The sequence below is a fragment of the Anabas testudineus genome, chromosome 12 (assembly GCF_900324465.2).
Source record: "Anabas testudineus chromosome 12, fAnaTes1.2, whole genome shotgun sequence".
Classification (NCBI taxonomy): Eukaryota; Metazoa; Chordata; class Actinopteri; order Anabantiformes; family Anabantidae; genus Anabas; species Anabas testudineus.
Genome location: NC_046621.1, coordinates 2,679,375 through 2,698,186, shown reverse-complemented (window position 1 = coordinate 2,698,186; position 18,812 = coordinate 2,679,375). Strand labels below are relative to the sequence as shown.

At 40.9% G+C, this 18,812-nt stretch overlaps 1 protein-coding gene across 1 annotated transcript in view; it reads right to left on the bottom strand.

Annotated features, from left to right (window-relative positions):
* The window catches only part of adamts6 (ADAM metallopeptidase with thrombospondin type 1 motif, 6), a 53,711-nt gene that overhangs the window by 31,185 nt on the left and 3,714 nt on the right, over positions 1-18,812 (bottom strand). Inside the window, exons 4-11 of the mRNA XM_026353695.1 lie at positions 17,858-18,032; positions 17,035-17,243; positions 16,819-16,902; positions 15,503-15,648; positions 12,498-12,541; positions 8,336-8,441; positions 6,409-6,555; positions 1,702-1,843 (exon numbers count right to left, since the gene is read on the bottom strand). Coding sequence (XP_026209480.1) covers positions 1,702-1,843; positions 6,409-6,555; positions 8,336-8,441; positions 12,498-12,541; positions 15,503-15,648; positions 16,819-16,902; positions 17,035-17,243; positions 17,858-18,032 — 1,053 coding nt within the window. The remainder of the gene's footprint in view (positions 1-1,701; positions 1,844-6,408; positions 6,556-8,335; positions 8,442-12,497; positions 12,542-15,502; positions 15,649-16,818; positions 16,903-17,034; positions 17,244-17,857; positions 18,033-18,812) is intronic.

Genomic DNA, 18,812 nt, shown 5'->3' with positions numbered 1-18,812 from the left:
AACAGAGAAAAGTTCAACAGGTTATGGCTGAGCTTCGCTTCAGAAACCACACTCTTCCATTCATTAGGCGTTTCATCCATTTCTGTGGTTGTGCCTGTCCTGTAAGCGGTCGCACAGAGCATCTCTTTCACAGATGGCTGCATGAAATAGATCAGAAATTTAGCTCTGTTGAATCACTGCTGGAATCCACTCTGCTCATAAATGTGTGTCTTTCATGCTGATCTAAAACCACAATTATGAGCTTAGGAGCCAAAATAACAGGGCTTGATTTGGGGCCTGTTATAATCTGCTGTCAGATATTTCTTTCAATGAAATGAAATAACTCTATGATCTCAGCTAATCTCTGCCCCCCTTTTATCCATCATGTGCCCAAATATTTATGTAATGCAAATGAATATCACGTTATTGTTCATTAAATCTCTGAGGATTCTTTCAACCGCCCTTTTTAATGTGTGGTTGTTACTTGTCTTTCACTGCCTGTGTCACTTGAGGTTTTCTCATTACTTGGACAAGGAGGGGGGTTAATCATTATCATTACAGCCCAAAGGACCTGATGAGGGGAGTGCTGACTTCAATCCCTCAGCTCTTTGTCTGGGAAGTTTATATATTAAAAAGAAAAATAAGGCAATGTGTGGACAGACACCTTCGAACCAGCTTAAGTTGCCAGACAATAATAAAACAGTTATCTTCCTCGCGTATTTACCTCTCTGTTATCTAAACTAGGAAATATAAACCCTGCTTTCATCGTGTTTATATCTTCAAATAAAGGATGCACAGATCCAACTTCAGCAGTATTGAAAACGATCTTTCAGCACTAACGTCGACATCTCAGCTCAACACATTTGCTAGTTCTCATCTAACACCTTTTTCCCCAAATGTATAACCCGTCTCTCTCAATGCATGGAACTCGTCAATTAGCAGATTATCATCAGATTAGTTCATGTAATAATTAACAGTATTATTTCAAATATGATGTGATCGTAGCTTCTTGAATGTGAAATTTGTGACTTTATATCTGTAACCATTTAGTTTGCTTCAGTTGACATTAGAACATATTTGTCATCTCTTCTTTAAAGCCACTACCTCGTTTTACATCTGTATTTTAGTACTGATGTGACACGATTTCACTTCACTTGCATATTTCCATTCAGTATTAATTTTACTACTTTGGCATTACAAGGGGCAATATTGTACTTCTTACTCCACTACATTCACTCTGTTTGACAGGTTTAGCTATTTTGTAAATGCAGATGCTTAATATATATTATAATCCTGAAATTGAACATTTATTTGCAGTTTAAATCACAAATTAAATAAATATTTATGACTTTTCAAGGAAATACTTGGAGTAGGCTCTCTATCTTGAATCTGCACATGAATCTGCACGTTAGATTTCTGCAGAAACCTTAATATATAAAGAACATAAAATGTGACATCAGCAAAATATTTAATTTACTATTGTTTAGGACCAACGGTTTAATCAGTTCACCAACTAATTAATGCATAAACAATAGATTCGTCACCGCTCGTCTCTGGACATTAGACATTCTGCCACACTCCACGTGTTTGAGTATGTTTTGGGGATGTTACTGACTTTCATACTTGTCGGATAATGTGCTCCCTACTCTCCTTCCAAAAAGGTGTTGGTGTTATGATATAAAAGGACTTTAAAGAGTCCATGGGAAGATGCTGGTTTCTTACCCCATACTTGCACTGGCGTGAAGAGGCTCCGTAAAGGAAGCGACACTGCTCGTCGGCGTCGTACACCTGCCCCGGGGCCATCGTTGGGTACAGGAAGTCTCGTTTCAGAGGTTCATTGTCCAGGCACGTCCCCCGACCTGAGCTGTCAAAAAAACAAACCCACAATAGGATTGTTTCTTACACAAAGGAACCTTTCTACACTGAGAGTTTAAAGTGCCAGGACTGGACCATTAAACTCCCCCCCTCCATCATCTCCGGTGTTCTTTGACTCATTTAATTTTACCACCAATCTACCACCATAGGAAGCTTGTCAAAGATCTAAAATGACATGTAATTAATGTTGATATCACACATCAACACCTCCTCATCAAAGCAAGTGAAGCACAAGCACACAATTTTTTTCCAGAGGCGAAGGGGGCGGGCTGATCTGACTGTCTTAAAACACCAACGCTCGTTGATTATATAGCTCTGTGCTCGGCTGCTCTCTGTGTCACTGCTTAGACTGAACCCACAGTGGAGCCAATAAAATGACAGAGCAGGGAAAGGAGGAGAAAAATCTGGAGTGAGCTATGGGTCATTTGTCCAGGCCTAGGATTATGTTTAGTCTGTTTTGTCAGATAGAAATATGCACTAACAAAGAACTCACACAGTTTTATATCCTAAAAAAAAACATGAGCCAAGAAGAAAAAACAGTTTCTCCTGCTGATGCAACTGTTTAACGTGAGTAAACGTGATGCCGGGCTTGTTAATTATCTGTGTTGATGTGAGGATGCTTTCTGGTTCCATCTACAAGAGCCAAGAAAATAAAATATTTTATTCTTTTGACCGTAAGAGACTAAAATCATGCTAAAGACAAGTGCCAATATGCATTCACAGATGTATTTCATCCTCTCTGAGTCAGAGGATTCACTCAAACAAAATATTACTACGACTATTTACTATAACACTGTGTCCTTTTCCAGCTGCGGCAGCTGCAACGTGCGGTGGAATGCTTCCCATCCCTCGAAAGGAAAAGTGGGCTGGGTAACAACAATAACGTAGAGCCAGGCTTTGTGTTAGAAAAGAATAAAGCGTGGGCATAGAATACAAGACAATAGAGGACTGAAGACTGAAACTGAAGGCACATTATACATTTAGTTCAACAACATATTTTCTGGTCCTTACAAGTGATATTTAACCATGCATTTGGGTTAGTGTGTCCAGGTTTTGAGATATTCACTATGGTGTGTGAAATGTTTAAAAGCTCCTATTGTAGATCATTTCTACATAAACCATGTCCTAGAAACTCTCACGACTAACACAACGTACGCAGGTGGTGGTGTTCATATAACATGACAAATAGACATAAAGATATAAAGATAATAACGAATTTCATCTTCACATACTTTCCTGTATTTTAGATCACTATGTATATATGTTCAGTCTATTTTTTTTTGGTTATATATTATATATATGTGCTCATTATTGTGTGTTTAAGATCATTTTGAAATTCTGATTTGGTTCATTTTGTGTCTGTATTTGATCATCATCAGTCACTTCTGAATTTCTGGACAATGCTGAACAAAATAAAACAACAACATGCCGTGAACGCAGTTTGGTTTCACTGAGTGTAGAAAATAAAAATTCATTTTAAGGAGCATTTGAAGAAGAGCAAACTCTTCCTTCCGTCCTCTCTGCTCTATTCTCAGTCACTGAATGGAATAATCCAATTTCTTGGCTCTTGTTCCTTAGAGAACCGTCTCGTCATAGAGGCGGCCTCTGAGACACCCAGACTCCCTGTGCACTGAGGGCAGAGCTCACTATTTATTAGTTTGGAAAGAGACAAAATAGTCAAACTTTGAACACAGAGGTTATTCTTTGATATCGTCGCAAAAGCTTCCTGTCCAGTGAATTCAGCCAAATTCATTATACTGAGCGGAAGTAATGTCTAATAAGCAGGAACATCAGTGATTCTTGAACTCTGACAGCGCTCATTTGTGTAAATATTAACTACGCTGATTTAATCCGACCGTGATTAAATCAGGCTAACCTAACAATTATCATAAGGCACTAGTCACACAAATCTAATATCAAATTAAACAGCACATGTGGTGTCTGGGAACGGAGAACTGTCTTTTTAACATTTATAACCAACTGGCAATGCAGACATGAGAGAAGTGAACTGATCCGACCTGTGAGTGCATTCATAAACCATTCCTAAAAACCCCAAACAAAGCACTACATGTTGCTCAAGCAGGACGGTGAATCTAGGCCAACACCGCAGCCAAAGTTGTTTACTTGGCAGAGAGAAGCATGTGTGATATCCAAAACTCTGATTGAGGCAGAAAATGGGAGGACAATCAGAGTTTACAGACAGAACCCCTTTTGTAAGAAACATAAAGGCTGAAGGCAATAAAAGCAAATTGAAAAGATAAAACTCACGCAACAGACTCACACAAATGTTCGTATAATAAGCCAAGCAGGAGGGGATTCTGCTTAGAGAAACTAACAACTCTGTTTCTCCTTTTAGAGAGTTAGTCCATCCTCACACACTTGAGCCTGACACGGACGGAAACACGATGGAGTATCAAAGAAGTGGGTCTTTGTGTCCCACTTGGAAGCTGCCATATAAAACTGTCATCTCTGTCACAAGTGCTGTTCACCAACCGTCCTCTAACAGCTTTCAGCCGGAAACATCTTCTGACAGCCGCAGCCGCTCACTAACTAAACATGAATACACAAACAGACACGCACACACACATGCAACGCATACAACCACTACTCCACCACATTTCTGTATATTATAATTAACAATAGGGTCATAGTGATGACCATTTCTGACAGCTACAGGGTTTTGTTAAACTAGACAAAAGTCCTCTGTAGGAAGATGGAAACGAAAAGTTAGAAGCAGTTACACATAATAATTGCAATCATCTCTGCAGCTTAAATGAATAGCCCCAATTATCCAGGGTGCAATAACTAAGTGGTAGCAATGTGCTTTTATGCTTCTTTTCTATAAAGCCAAACAAAGATATTGACAAGATAGACAAGATATTAACACATATTACACAGCAGTATAAAAAAACCATACTAAACACGCCGCTTCCAATCGTACCTCTGTTGCACTTGAGTGAGACCTCTGACCCCCTCTCACTTCACCATCTTTTTTAATGAAAACAAGCTCATATTGTGCTTCTAAACACAGGTGACCTACACTTTGTCCTTGAACGCCTCCAACACACAGACACAGCAGCGTACTTGTTGCCCCATGCTGCATTTAAAAATGTGGGAGAATCCCTGAAGTTTAAATTTAGGCAAATGAACTCTGGTCATCATTTGGCCACTTGGCCGACATGAAGTTTCATTCATGTCAGCTTTTTTTGCTTAAAACAGCTGCTTGCTGCATCTGGAAATAATGTTGTAGAGAGCTGTGAGTAAATAAATATAATACAGCTGCAAAATCAAAACAATGAGCTAAAACATTGTACGAAACTCTCATGGTCAGAACCTAGGATTCTGGTTTCCAGCAAAAACCAAAAGCCAGATGCATCCTAATGTGAACTGTGACTGGGCGTGCGCTAAACCTGCAAAAAGCAAAAAAAAAAAGCAACACTATTATCCAGAAGGTGGCGGTACTGCATCTAACAGCTGTTTTGCAACCACAAATAAATATCAAAAGAAGAAGAAGCATGATGAAGAAGACTTGTGTTTCCCGGTCATCTGAAAAATTCCCTATTTAAACTCTCACTGCAGCTGTAACATGCAATCCACCATCTTCATTGTTTTCGTCTGTTGTTCTTCTGTTGTAGTGATTCTGCGTTGGTTTGCTTCAGGGTGTTTTTAGGTCTGTTGCCCCCAAAGAGAACTGGTTCTCTGTTGATCTGTGCACAACTTGCACCAGTTCACAATAGCAACATGTTTCTAATCAGAGAGAACGATCCCAACCACTTGATTGGTATTCTTCCACAGTAGATTCTGTATGATGAACTTTTATAATTTACTTTCGAGTTCAGTCTGTGAGGCTGCCTCACTCTTCCGCTGTTTGTATTTTAATTTCATATTCGATAGATTTTCCTCCTTTATCCAAGAAAGCTTGTATTTAACTTCACCTCCTCTTAAAGCACCTTCAGCTCCATGCTGTCCAGGGATGAAGGTGGAAGATTTTAGTTTATTGAGTCGTTTCTTGATCACAGGTATGTGTTCATGCCAGACTCTGAAGTCCAGATGTTTTGTTTGGCTTTGTCCAACTCAGAACTAGAAACCTGTGCCAGTCTCTTATTCAGCCAAACACCGCTGCTTTACTCATCGGCTCATTTGTGTGCCCCAGGTTTTTTGTCTTCTTCGAGTATTCACTAAACAGTGGAGCAGCGGTTGAAGGCAGCTGGCCTACACATCACCACCAATGACCGCATGAGCTCTAATGTCACCCGCCTTGTGGTGCAAGGATGGAAGGGTGGACGGCACCCGGTTATACACAGCCACAAGGAGGTCTGGCAGGAGTCTTTGTGATGAAACGGACGCGAATAAGCAGAGGAGGACCTGCCTAGAAGACAGCCAAGCGGGTCACCACAAGACCCAGCCAGTGGCAGAGGGTTGTAAATTGAGAAGGCTGCAAGTGAGCAGGAAAACAGGCATGCACCTTTTTCTCTGCTGCAGACACACTTTCACGTGCAAGCAAATCCAAACACACTCAGACAGTCCCACAGGGAACAACCATCATCCACTTACTCGAGAAAACTGGTGATGTAGTCTTTGCTGCAGGCAGACCAGGAGAAAGGGTTGGTGTTGGCGGTTATGTGAGCGGCCATCAGCTTTGCTGTCTCGTGGCCTTTGGTGCCACAAGAATTCCCGATCCCATCATGGTTCATACCAAAACTGAAACACAGAAAAAAAAAGTAATTAGGGCTTTTAAATTACTTTGGACAGTCCACGTTGTTGGACCCGAGAATCCTCTCAAGTGGCTGAGGCAGTTAAGCTCGAGCTAAGCGGCTCTGAAACAGCTGTGTGCAGAGGTCAAGGGTCAAACCCTGTCTGGAGCTCGGCAGGAACAAAAAAGTTTTAATCACCACTCTGAATGATGCCTGCCTGTCAATCACCACCTGCAGGTCTGAGCAGGCCGTGAAGAAGAGTCACCACAGACTGCAGTTCTTTAGAATCAGCTTTAATCTACATTATGGGCTGAGAGTAAATCAATTTAATAATAAATCCTTCAGTTCTTATCTGTCTGGATGTGATTTGAGAGAAAATCTCATGTTACAGCAGGATATCACTTAGCTGCTCACTTTTCCTTACAGTCCAGGAGCACAAATCAAGTCTAATGTATATAACAAACCTGACCACATCGCTCAGTCTGAACCTGTTTTTCTAAGGCTGGCGTTTATGACATTTTACCCTACTCTAGAAATAAATCAGCCAGTTGAAACCCCGCTTTTCAGTCCTCCAGAAGCAGACACTATTTTTACAACAGCACGCACAACAGAAGCAGACATGAGACATAATAAAGGAAATGGCCATCTCGCTGAACTCTCTCAGGAGGGATACGTAGACTAATAGATCATCATTATTTTGCTTTATATTCAAGAAGAAAGAGCCAGAGGTATGTGGACACTGACATTTGCATGAGGAAATACGTGGAGGTACAGTTCAAGACGTCTGCTGGGGGTGGGAGTGGGGAGGGCAACATGCAGGTCTGGTGTAGTTTAGTTTAAGAGCAGTTATTAGAGCTCAGAGTCATGAAGGTGATAACAGGTTGGAAAATGACTGGAAACAAAAGGAGGAATCTGTGGACTCGAATGACTCGGACTCAAGTCAGAATCGAGTTGTGAATCTGACTTCAGCTTGATAAAAAAATAAAATGTGGATGATCACTCGTTAACATGAATAACTAATTTTAGAGGTTAAAAACTGCAGTATTTGGTTAAAAATGTAAATATTGAACAAATAAAGATGATGATGGTGATGGTAGTTGTTTAGGGAGGCAACAGCTATTGCTAAAACAATATTTATAGACATAATATTAACATTAAAGATGTCACGAATGTGTCCTCTGAGCAGCACGACTTTGTAAAGCCAAGTGGTCCAAGAGACGGATGGGAGGTGACAAGATGGCAATCATGAAGGGAATGATACCGATAAAATAAGTAGATTAAATAATGAACATGATGATGGTCAAAAGGTTTTTAGGTTTATTCATTCATTTATTCATAGTTGTGCGATTTGATTGGTTTTTGTAACCTATAATTTAACTAACTGTTAGCAGAATAATACCCAAAACTAAATACAGAGGTTGGAAAATTGGTCTGACCATGAATTCACAGCCCAAAAATATACAATTTACTATATACATAAAACACTGAAATCAGAAAGAAAGAACCAGTGAATATTATTATTTTTTGTCATAAAAGTTGAGTTTTGTTTAATTCTTTGCACAATATCAGAAAAAAGCATAAAACAATTTAAAGTAAGATGAATTATATGAATTCATATGTAAGGTTATATCCATGCAATCCCAATAAATTACTCTAAACCTTTAAGTGACCATTCAAATTCACCCTGATCAACAATTGGTGCAGCTCTTCACATATTTAAACTCAAAATTATATATAAATTTATATTTAATATTTCATATTAGGATCTTAAACGCCTTAGAACTCACTTGTGGCCGATCTCGTGTGCGATGGTGAACGCAGAACCGAGGCCGATGTCTTCATTGATGCTGCAGCTCCTCTCGGGCTCGCACATTCCAGCCACCGAGGCCAAGCCTGGACACAAAAACGCACGCATGCCAGACAAACGTACAAACACGGGGTCATAAAAGTGGGATTCCACACATATGATCACCTGTTTACAGCCGTGCTTAAAGACAATCCATGAGCTACAGAGTCACCTGGCTAGACGGCTCTTTTCATATTTCTTGCGAACTGCAGCGACTGCTGGAAAATGTCTAGACGAGGGTTAGGACTATATGTTTCAACTGAACATGTAACAAGGGATCGACTAAAACCCGAGCCAAGCAGGAGAATATAAGAACCCCTCACCAACACTCTGCCCCAAGGGAAACCTGTCAGAAAATATAAGTGTTTTCCTCATTTTAAAGGAGGTAGAGTGGGGAGAAAGAAAGGGAAAGGAGAGAGTGATATTGTTAAAACCTCTCCACGATCCAGGTGTCACAGGTCCTTTTTCCAAAAGCCTGACAGGTCACACAGGGAGACAGGAGGCAATTCTTTGCAGATTACATCTACAGGTGACTAGAGAGTGGATCATATGACAGCCAAAAGCAGGTGTGTTTGTGCGTTTGGGTGTTTGGGGCTGTTCATTCATGCATGTGTAGGTAAGAGCATTTTAATTATGTTGTTGTAAAGAGGAAGAGCTATAAAAATTCTTCACAACACTGAAAGGGTCAACAGATATTGTCTCACTTTTTTCTTGTTGTACTGAGCCATGGAGACAGTTTTGGTTTCATGTGTGATTCCTGCATCTGCTCAAATATAATGGAGGTAAATGGGATTTAATTTAGCAATGTAGCGACATTAGCTTCTTCACTGTATCCGCAATAGTCTTTCAATTCACATTTAGGACATGTTTAATTAAATTTCATTAAAAGTCAAAAGATAAAAATGCTAAACTAATGCATGTTTCCTTTTTAATACCCAGATAACAGCTGGAGTTATGGAGTTAAAATAGTTGCTCATTTTGAATTTGATGCCAGCAACACTTTAAAAAGTTGACACACAGCAAAAGACTGGAAAAGACTTTTCTGAAAAACACATTTGTCACATTTGTGTTTCATCAATAAACCAACTTTTACACTTTTTCCACATTTCTATTTCCACTCACATAAAACAGGTGAATGGCAACTGCCAATAGTTTACAACAATTCTGTTGTAACGTGAGTGAACTGGCCCTTTAAATTAATTACAAGCAAGTTAGATGGTATCAGTCAACTGAGGTAGTAGAAGTACATTTTGTTACTTTACTGCAGTTCAGAGGGAAATCTTGTACTTTTTACTCCACTAACTCCATCTTTACTTCCAAACTAATAAATGTTGGTGTTATTATGGATGAAGCAGCTGCCAGAAGATAAAGTGCTTATAATGAGTTCCAAGAGATATTTTGTTCTTTTAAAATGTTTTGTTTCACTGATGCGCAGCCTCCAACGTTTGCTAATTTCTGATTAGACGAAGTGATTGTTGATGATTTGTCACAGTAAACAGTTAGAAATCAGATCTTTACTGTGGTTCCCTCTGTGAATCTGTAAACGAATTAAACTTAACAAGACTAGAATACGTTCAATTTCTGCAGAAACCTTATTTATGAGACATGTGGAACAAATCTGGACCAAACTTTTACATCCACGTTATCAACAACACCACCAAACTTGTCGTTCAGTTTAAATTAGACCCATGCTGCTGGACCTTCCCCTGACCAGGGACGTTTTACTGGGGTCGAACTACGGCCCCAGAACCTAAGAGTCGAAAGTTTAAGTTCCTCAAACTTGTACTTTTGTACTAATTTGTATTCAGTATGCACTTTTGAAGATGTACTTGCAGTAAAGTACCTATTTAGACAAGTATTTGCACTTTTACCTCAGTTTTTGTACTTTTACTATCTCCTGTATCACTAAACATGACACATCTGCATTTGCACATCTGCATACATGGGCACTGTGGTGGTCTGTGTAGCTGCATGAACTCTTTGCCTCCGTGCTAAAAGTGGCACAGCTTTTGTATCCTCTTTGCTAAGAGGCTAAACAAGAATAGACTCGCAAATCAGGAGGCCACACTGAAACCCTTACTGCAGGCAGAGAGGGAGCCTGAAGGTGAAGAAAGAAAGAGAGAGGGAGGGAAAGAAAGGAGGGTGGCTACTCTACGATTAGTTAAAGAATGTGTGTGTGTAAGAGAGAGTAAAGTGAGTGTGTGTGAGCATGGGTCATGGGTGACTGCAAACGCATACACAGTGTGTTTTCTTAACACCAGGGTGGACTGAGCATTATCTCCAGCCCCGTGATTACTGTGCGACCCTAAAGGCCAGCGATCTGACCTGGGAGCATGATCCCCGAGAGGAGAAGGAGGGGAGGAGGGGGGGGGGGGGGGGGGGGGCAACGAGGAAGCCAAGCAGATGCCAGGGCAATTAAAGCGACCGGGGAATGTGACGAATGCGGTCAATCTGTCAAACCACCCCTGAAGTCACAATATTACCTCCAAGATATACTGTGGTGCCTGCGGGGCCTTTACAAAGATAAGATGGGGAGAGAAGAAGTGCTGGGTGGGGCGAGGAGAGATAGAGCAGGGAGACGGGGGGGTGGGGTCTGTGTCGCTGTTTGCTGTCCTTTTCCACCCCCAATACCACCACAACCAGCATATCACCCACTCTATCTCCTGCATTCTCCAACACTCCCTGTAATTGTCCTTTTCCCCTTCCATTTTCCTTTCAACTACTCCTCTTCTTCTTCTCCATCTCCTCCTTCTGTCACTTCTCTCCTCGTTGCCCCCCCCCCCCCCCGTTCCAAGTGTCCCTCCCAGGCTTCCCGACACATACCTTCCTCTTTTTTCTCCCCACCCCTCCCCAGTGCAAGTGTAAACACCTTAAGACAAACTAAGGTGAGAGGCGGAGGAGGTGACCACAGCTGTCCAGGTTCAGGGCTTCAGCCGCTGAGGAGCTATAATAACACAAGTGAAAACATCTTTCTCATTATGTCCAACTGTAGCCGACTGTGGGGGCTGTTTAATAGTCAGGTGTCTGTGCGAACTCCTTAATGCTGTAATTATTCCTCTCGTTCATACTGGTCATGAACAGACCTTTTCCTAAAGCCCTTACAACAAAAGAGACAGTTCATCATATCACGTGGATGAAGTTCCCTTGAACAGCAGCGGGCTTGAAATGGATTTGGAGTGTTACAAACTTAACTTAATTAAACCCCCCTTTGGCCATTCTACGTGATCTTTTGTTTCTAGCGTCCTCACCATGAATGGGGCCGGGAGGAAGATCCTCATCCCAGGTTCATCTGGCTTTGACCACATTCAACCACCTTAACAATTTTGGTTTTCACGCATGTGGTGTGATTGTGTTGTGTTGTTATGTATCTCTGTGTGACGGCTCCTGCTCTGTGTGTGTGCTTTCATTTAGGTGTTAGAGCAGTTTGGTCACATTTTATGCTCTGTAGGATTTGAGATAATGGAGCTCTCTCTTTTGATTGTTCCTACAACCTTTTTCCTTTTGTTTGTAGTTGTCAACACCTCATCATACTATTAAACCACATGTTAGGGGTCTAATGATTCTCAACATCCACAGCTCAGATCAGACCTCGGTTTTTGTTTTGGTTTGTTTAGGAGTTTTTAAATTTAAGTTAGTTCCAGAAGAAACTACACTCTATTCTATACCGTCCCTGAATGCCTCACCAGAGCTGAAGCTGACACAAAAAGGCTGGAACTCATATATTGTAGCTCAATAAAACCTGTCTGTCCATTTTAAATATATAAAATTAATGATTTATCATCAGTCTTTATTGTCCAAACACAGTCCCAAATGCTTTATCCAGAACTGCAGGACCATCATTTTGAAAAGGCTGCTACTTTGGAAGATATCCACCTAAAGGGACGCAGCATCTCTTGTAAAAGATCTCCTACAGGGCCTGTAGTTACAAGAAGAAAGATTTCAGCAAGTAAAACCTGTTTGAGTGGACTTAAGGGCAACAGATGAACTTTGAAACTGTCCTTTAAATGAAAGTCTCTCCAGAGGGTTAAAAGAGAAGAGGAACTCGAGTCGGGATCAGTGAAGGGGCCACATACAGGATATAATCTGTGCTTCAGTCCACTCACCTAAGGTACCACAGGGTTTGTTCTTGTAGGTGCAGATATCATACCTAAAGACAGACAAAGAAAAGAGCACAAACAATTAAGTTGAGTATTATTTTATATCTCCCACTGGCTCTTTGCCACTTAATTCTTTCCACTCAACCTTTAGCATAACAAATCCTAAGATAAAGTCTCTGAAAACACCTTGATCACTCAAATCCATCTAAAATGCAAAATGTCACCCAGCTACCACACCGTGCTCCAGCGTGAATGTGAATGCAGCGAAAGGTTTCGGTCCTGCTCTGCCCCTGCTGTTAACCCCCCTAACTCACATGCAGGTAATCCAATAGAGCGAGAGCCAGAACTCTTTGAGCTCCAGTGCTTTAAGAACACACCATACATTTTTACAATGAACGATCCAATCGCTTCCAAAGCTTTTAATCTATTAAAACCAAGGACGCAGCAAATTTAATTTCTTTCTCCTTCCACTACCACCCACAGTCTCCCTCCCTATAAACTCTTCTTCCGTCCTTCCCAGTGGAGCAGCTCCAAACCAATGAGGTGCAATCATGACCTCGTTTAGGAAGTCTATTTATTTTGATTTATGTTCCTCTGTGTCTTTTTCTGAATGTGACAGACCACATTCCAAACAAGGCAAAATGGTATTCGACACAGCTACAGAGGTCACTTTTATGATGATGGATAGAGACGATGTCTGGTTTTTATGAACCTATGATAATATTTTTATATTTGGCCAATAATCATTATATTCATATAAGTATTTGGATGAATTACAAAGCTGGAATTGATGACCTGAAGACCTAAAACACCTAATGAAAATACATTACTCCAGATGAAGGCAAATAGCAGCTCAGGGGCCAAATCAGATTTTCCAGCCATGGGCGAATTCAGAGAAAACGAGGCCCTGGGCACAAACAGATTCAAAGCCCCCTTAAGAACCCAGGCTGGAGGATACATTAAATGACGGCATTGTCAGTTGTTTGTCGTCATTTACTCTCTTTTTGCTTGTTTTTTGTCTGTTTGGGTTCGTTTCGTGTCTATTATTTCTCTCTTTTACATCATTTTCCAACTGTTTGTGGTTATTTTGTGCAACCTAGTTTTGTGTCTACCTGGGATTATTTTACATCTTCTTGTGGTGTTTCCATCCACCTTTTATCTGAGCTCTGTGAATTTCAAACAAGATATATTAACAGTCATGTGTTAAAGAGACCGTGGTCCAGGGGGCCTCTGGCCTCAATCAATCCATGCCTTTATAAAAAATGTTTGGCCCAGGTACTGTCATAGTTTTGTACACAAATGCTTTCACAAATCTACTATGATTAGACATTTACAGTAGAGCTACCAGTACAACATCTGTAATTGTAGCTGTAACTCTGGTTACATTAAACCTGCTGTTGGATACAGACCTTGAGAACCGTTCCAGAATTTTGGATTATTTTGCTTTAAGTAAACTGAAGATTAAGACTAAAGTTCTGCTGCCAGGTTGGTGTTTGTGTTTCAGCTTTACTTTGATCACTAAGTCATAGTTGAAAAACTCCAGAAGTATAAATGAAAGAAGTGTCCTCTGAGCTGAGTGCTGCAAGCTCCAACTATCTTAAAATCATCCTGAACCTTTTTAGGTGCATTCCACCATCACAAGGAATGTCTGCTCCTGCAGACACCGTGGTTAGTAAAGACGCTGTGGTATCTACCATCAGCTATTTATACTATCTCCAGTGTTGGCATCTCTGGGCTCAGCTGGTGCCTCCTCCCAACAGCTTAATATCTCATTATCTTTCGCCTACACTTTGCTCTGCTTTTATTATATAGCAACACTATTTTTACTCAAAAGGTTACCAACATACCATCATATGGAATTGACACAAGGAGCTGATGTAAATGACGGGTTTGGCTACGAATCAGCAAGGAAAGGAATAGAAGTGCTGATGTGCACCATCTACATTTAATCACTTGGCAGAGCCGGAACATTTAGCGGCAACAGGAAGCTAGTTTGACCAAACAAACTCCACCACGACCACTAAATTAACTGTATTATACCAACGGCAGACAAAGTTAATTAAAGTACTAGTTTGTGAAGTGGAATAGTCAAAGTGTTGTTAGTGAAGAAGGGTTAACTGTAAGCCTAGAATCTCTATAGTCTGTGGAAAAGCAAACCAGTTCTTATACAAGTTGAACTAGCACCTACTTAGCTGGTTGAAACGGTGTAGGCTATAAGCATCCTTGGATAAGGTCCCAACACCCATAGTAGCACCATTATCTATGTGCAGCTGTCCAACATTCCCTCATGGGGATCAATAAAAAAATTAAATTACACTCACGTAGACCTGGTCTGACTATTACCACGCAGCTACGAATTAGTACGCTTGTGAGTTACAAGACAGTTCTATGAGGTGTTGGCATCTAAAACTATAAGGAAAGGCACAATTTTATTATTTGATACAGAAACCCACAGAGATAAACCCCCCGACCTTTAGGTGTAAGCAGCTGTTTGGTGCTGGTTCTCAAGGAGTGAACCTAAAACCAACAATAAAAACAGCAGCCAAAGGAGCTGGAGAACATCAGCTGACAGACAACAAACAAGAGCACAGTAATGATAGAAAGCTGTTTTGACCAGAGCCCAGAAATTCAAAAAGTCTTGGCCCATATCAATCACAGAACGCCATTCTCCCTCTTAACAAAACCAGCAAATATACAGTGTAGTTGCTAGGTTATGAGGCCAAAACAGTTCTGGCAACAATGGAGCCTTTTCCAGGTTATGAGTTTTGCTGTTTTATGGTAACACCCTCAGCATAAATTGTATGACAGGTACTGCATGTCTGAAACGGCTCAATTTACTATCAGCACTGAAGTCTTTAATCCCATTAGTTTTAACAGTTACAGGTAAAATGTTGGTGCTGGTCACAGCACAGAAAATAACCTGCAGACTAAATTAAACTAAAAGAAACTGTTCTTTGAAGGGCATGAATCCATGTTGTGAGTCATGTCTGTAGATGTGAGCTTAAACCTACCGGGTGATTAGGACAGCGTTGTCGTGATGAGCCATCCCATTTTCAGGGATACTGTTGCCGTTCGCGTGATGAGACAGGATGGACTTCTGCCACTTACAGAAACTGTCCAGAGACTTGTCAGCGTGGTGGTTAATCTCCAGGTTAGGCTGCAATGACAACACAGCACATGTCATGACAGTGTAGTAGGGAACACTCTAAAGTACAAATATTACACAGGACACTGCGTCACATCTGCATCACATCATGTCTTATTGTATTGTCCCCTAACATATGGAGTTGTATCGTTTTGTACCATATTATTTTGTGTTTTCTTCTCAATGTATCATATATCATTATATTGATGTATTGGTATCATTTTGCATTATAACGGCCCTGCAGCCTCGCTGGTTCGCTTACAGCAGGAGACCTTTAATGCATGTGATATCCTCAACCCTCCAACTCCACCTCCTGTCTACTTCTACTCTGCTGTCCAATAAAGGAATACGTGCAAAGAAATAAATGTGACTCTGAACTTAATGTCACGTGTGGACAGTGCTAACCAATGATCCAGCTTGCTGCCAGGGTAGCATCATTATCTGGATGAATTATAAAGAGGAGTACTGCACTGGGATCAGAGGGAGGCTGGATGTCCTATTTTTGTTTTAAAGGTAAAACCATTTATAGCAGGGGCGGTTAGAAGGAGTAGAGTCAAACAAGGGTTTGTACAATTAGAAAAACGTAGATGAAATGGAAAGAAGCTGTAGTGGAGTCTGCAAAATGAATTTACTTCTACAGTAAACCAGTAAAACGCCAGCTGAAGGATAATTACAACATATTTCTAAACCACACATCAATGATTCACATTTACAATGTTGTTTATTCTGTAACCATATTTTCTATTCAGTTGTTGTTTTATTTATCCCAAACCACACACAGCCCTTCCTATTAGAAGGAGCGGTGCAGCTCTACTTAACATTAAAACTTACTTTTTTGACCTGATGCTACATAAGAACCACTATGATCCCTTTAGAAAAAACAGATGCTAAGAAGACACTCTGTTTCTCTCATCACACATACATACACATGTACAGTGCATGTAAAAATTCTCAATAGAGGCTCCCTGAGGGCAGATGCCTGTGCACATCTTTCATCTGAAGTGGCAGCCATATGGCGAATAGTCTCTTTCTCTCCACTGCAGCCACGACAGTCATATAAAATACTGCAGCAAAAACACTAAGTGTTTCAGCTATAGACTCGCGATAGGTGAGGGCACAGGTATGATTTAAAATAAGGCCTGTTATAATAAACAAAGTTTTTTGTTTTTGAAGTATTCTTACCTGATCTTCAGTGAGAACAATCAGCCGGGTTACAATAATGTTCACAACATTTCCTAAACTGGCATCACGGTAAAGTTTGGCAACCTGACCTCCAGAAAAGAAGAAAAGACACAAAGTCAGACAAATTGCGTCCAGATGTCACAGCATACTAACAACGTTCATCTGTGAACAGGTCATCAGACAACATCCAAATGAAAGAAGTAAGATCAAACTTACAATATTCATTACTGACAAGATGTAGTGCTCAATGTCTTTGCGCCCGTGGTAACCGACCATCATTTTATCAGCGACAACAAGCGTCTCCACGAAGCGCTCGGTGCTAATGGAGCGTTTCTGTCTGTGGATGCTGTTCGACCGCTCGCTCTCGTTTCGTTGAGCAGAGGAAGGTGTACTATACTGGCAAGGTGCACTGCTTTTGATGAGGTCTACAAACAACAGGAGACAGAGACTGTTCATAGTGAATTATGAATACATCAGAACTAGGATGCATTATCAGTGTGAAAGAAAACATAGGAAATCTGCCCCTTTGAACCGTGCAGCTAAAGCCTTTGCTTTATAACCCAGATGCTCTGGGAAAAAGTTGTACGATGGTGCGTGTTAGGGCATGCTGGCTTCCTGGTGATGACAGCCTTTGCTGTTTCTTACCTTGGACTTTGGCCCAAATACCTAAATATCCACCTGGTTCTTTTACTAATTCATCATATCTCAGCAGACTGAGCATTAGGGGGAACTAAGTTATCTGAATCTTAAAATCTGAACATGACTGTCAGTTCTATTAATAGGATTTGTGCTTCCATTAAAGTAAGAGCCAAGGACTCTTTATGCACTGAAGGGCCTTTTATAAAATCTGGCACAAGCCTCTTTCTTACAGGTTGAAAGGTGTCCAGGCCAGAAGCAACTATAGCACAAGAGACCCGCTCTTGTCTACCAGAAGTCGGGCCTAGAAGCAAACCAGCGCTTCCTTTAACCTGCTATGTATAGTTATTCATTTACGTCAGTTCCACCCACACCAGTCCAACCCAGATGGAGGTTCACCAACCTGAAATGCCACAGCTGAACTCCTGGCTGTGCTCTTGTGGTGAGGGAATGGCAGACATTTTATAAATAACATGTTGCTGTGCTTCTTCCAGGTTCCATTCACTGGAGGGGGTGGAGGATATGTTCTTTAATGGCTCTATTAAATACTGGTCCTCCTCTGTTGTTATAACGCCGTGCTTGTTGGGGGAGAAAAACCACACAAAGATATTTGTTATAACCACAAGAAAATGTATTGCAGGAAAAAGCAATGTAAGCATTTGACACATGACGTTCGGTTTACCTGTACCTGTGTTTTCAGACAGAAGCCAATTTTACAACATGGCTGCTTACAAGTGAACAAACATCTAACAAAAAGCATTTCCCATGAGTCCACGGGCTGTTCGAGGGTAAACACACAGCTCCAGACAAGAAGCGAATCCATGAGCACGCCGAGAAGTTGGGGTTAGTTTGGACGTGTAACAACTGCAGGACACAGAAACACTGTAGACGTCTTTAAACTGCAGAGAGCACAGGTGGAAAGGTGGAAAATGACCTGAGCATTAGCCTGAGCTGACAGAGTGTCATGCAAATGTATCTGGGAGCAAGTGGAGAGAGAAATAACCGAAAGAACTGGAGCTACTGAACAGCTAACACGATAGCAACTAGCTTACAGCTAAAGTTGATGGTCGTAACTCTTTTAATTTAGCTCAGACAACATGATCAGGATCATCTCAGCTTGGATTTGGAGACTTTATTACGAATCGATTTTTATTGTAGTTTTAGTTGCGTTATGAGGAAGTGGATACACGGTCCGGTGAACACATTCATGGATAATACTGGACCTGACAGATCCAGTTTAGATGATTAAAGGAGTCAGTTTGCAGGTTTGGGATGTGACGCTCCTCCTTCAGTGATTCCCAGTTTAAATAACATCATATTTAACAAACATTGTTTGGCCACTGTTGTTAGAACCTTTA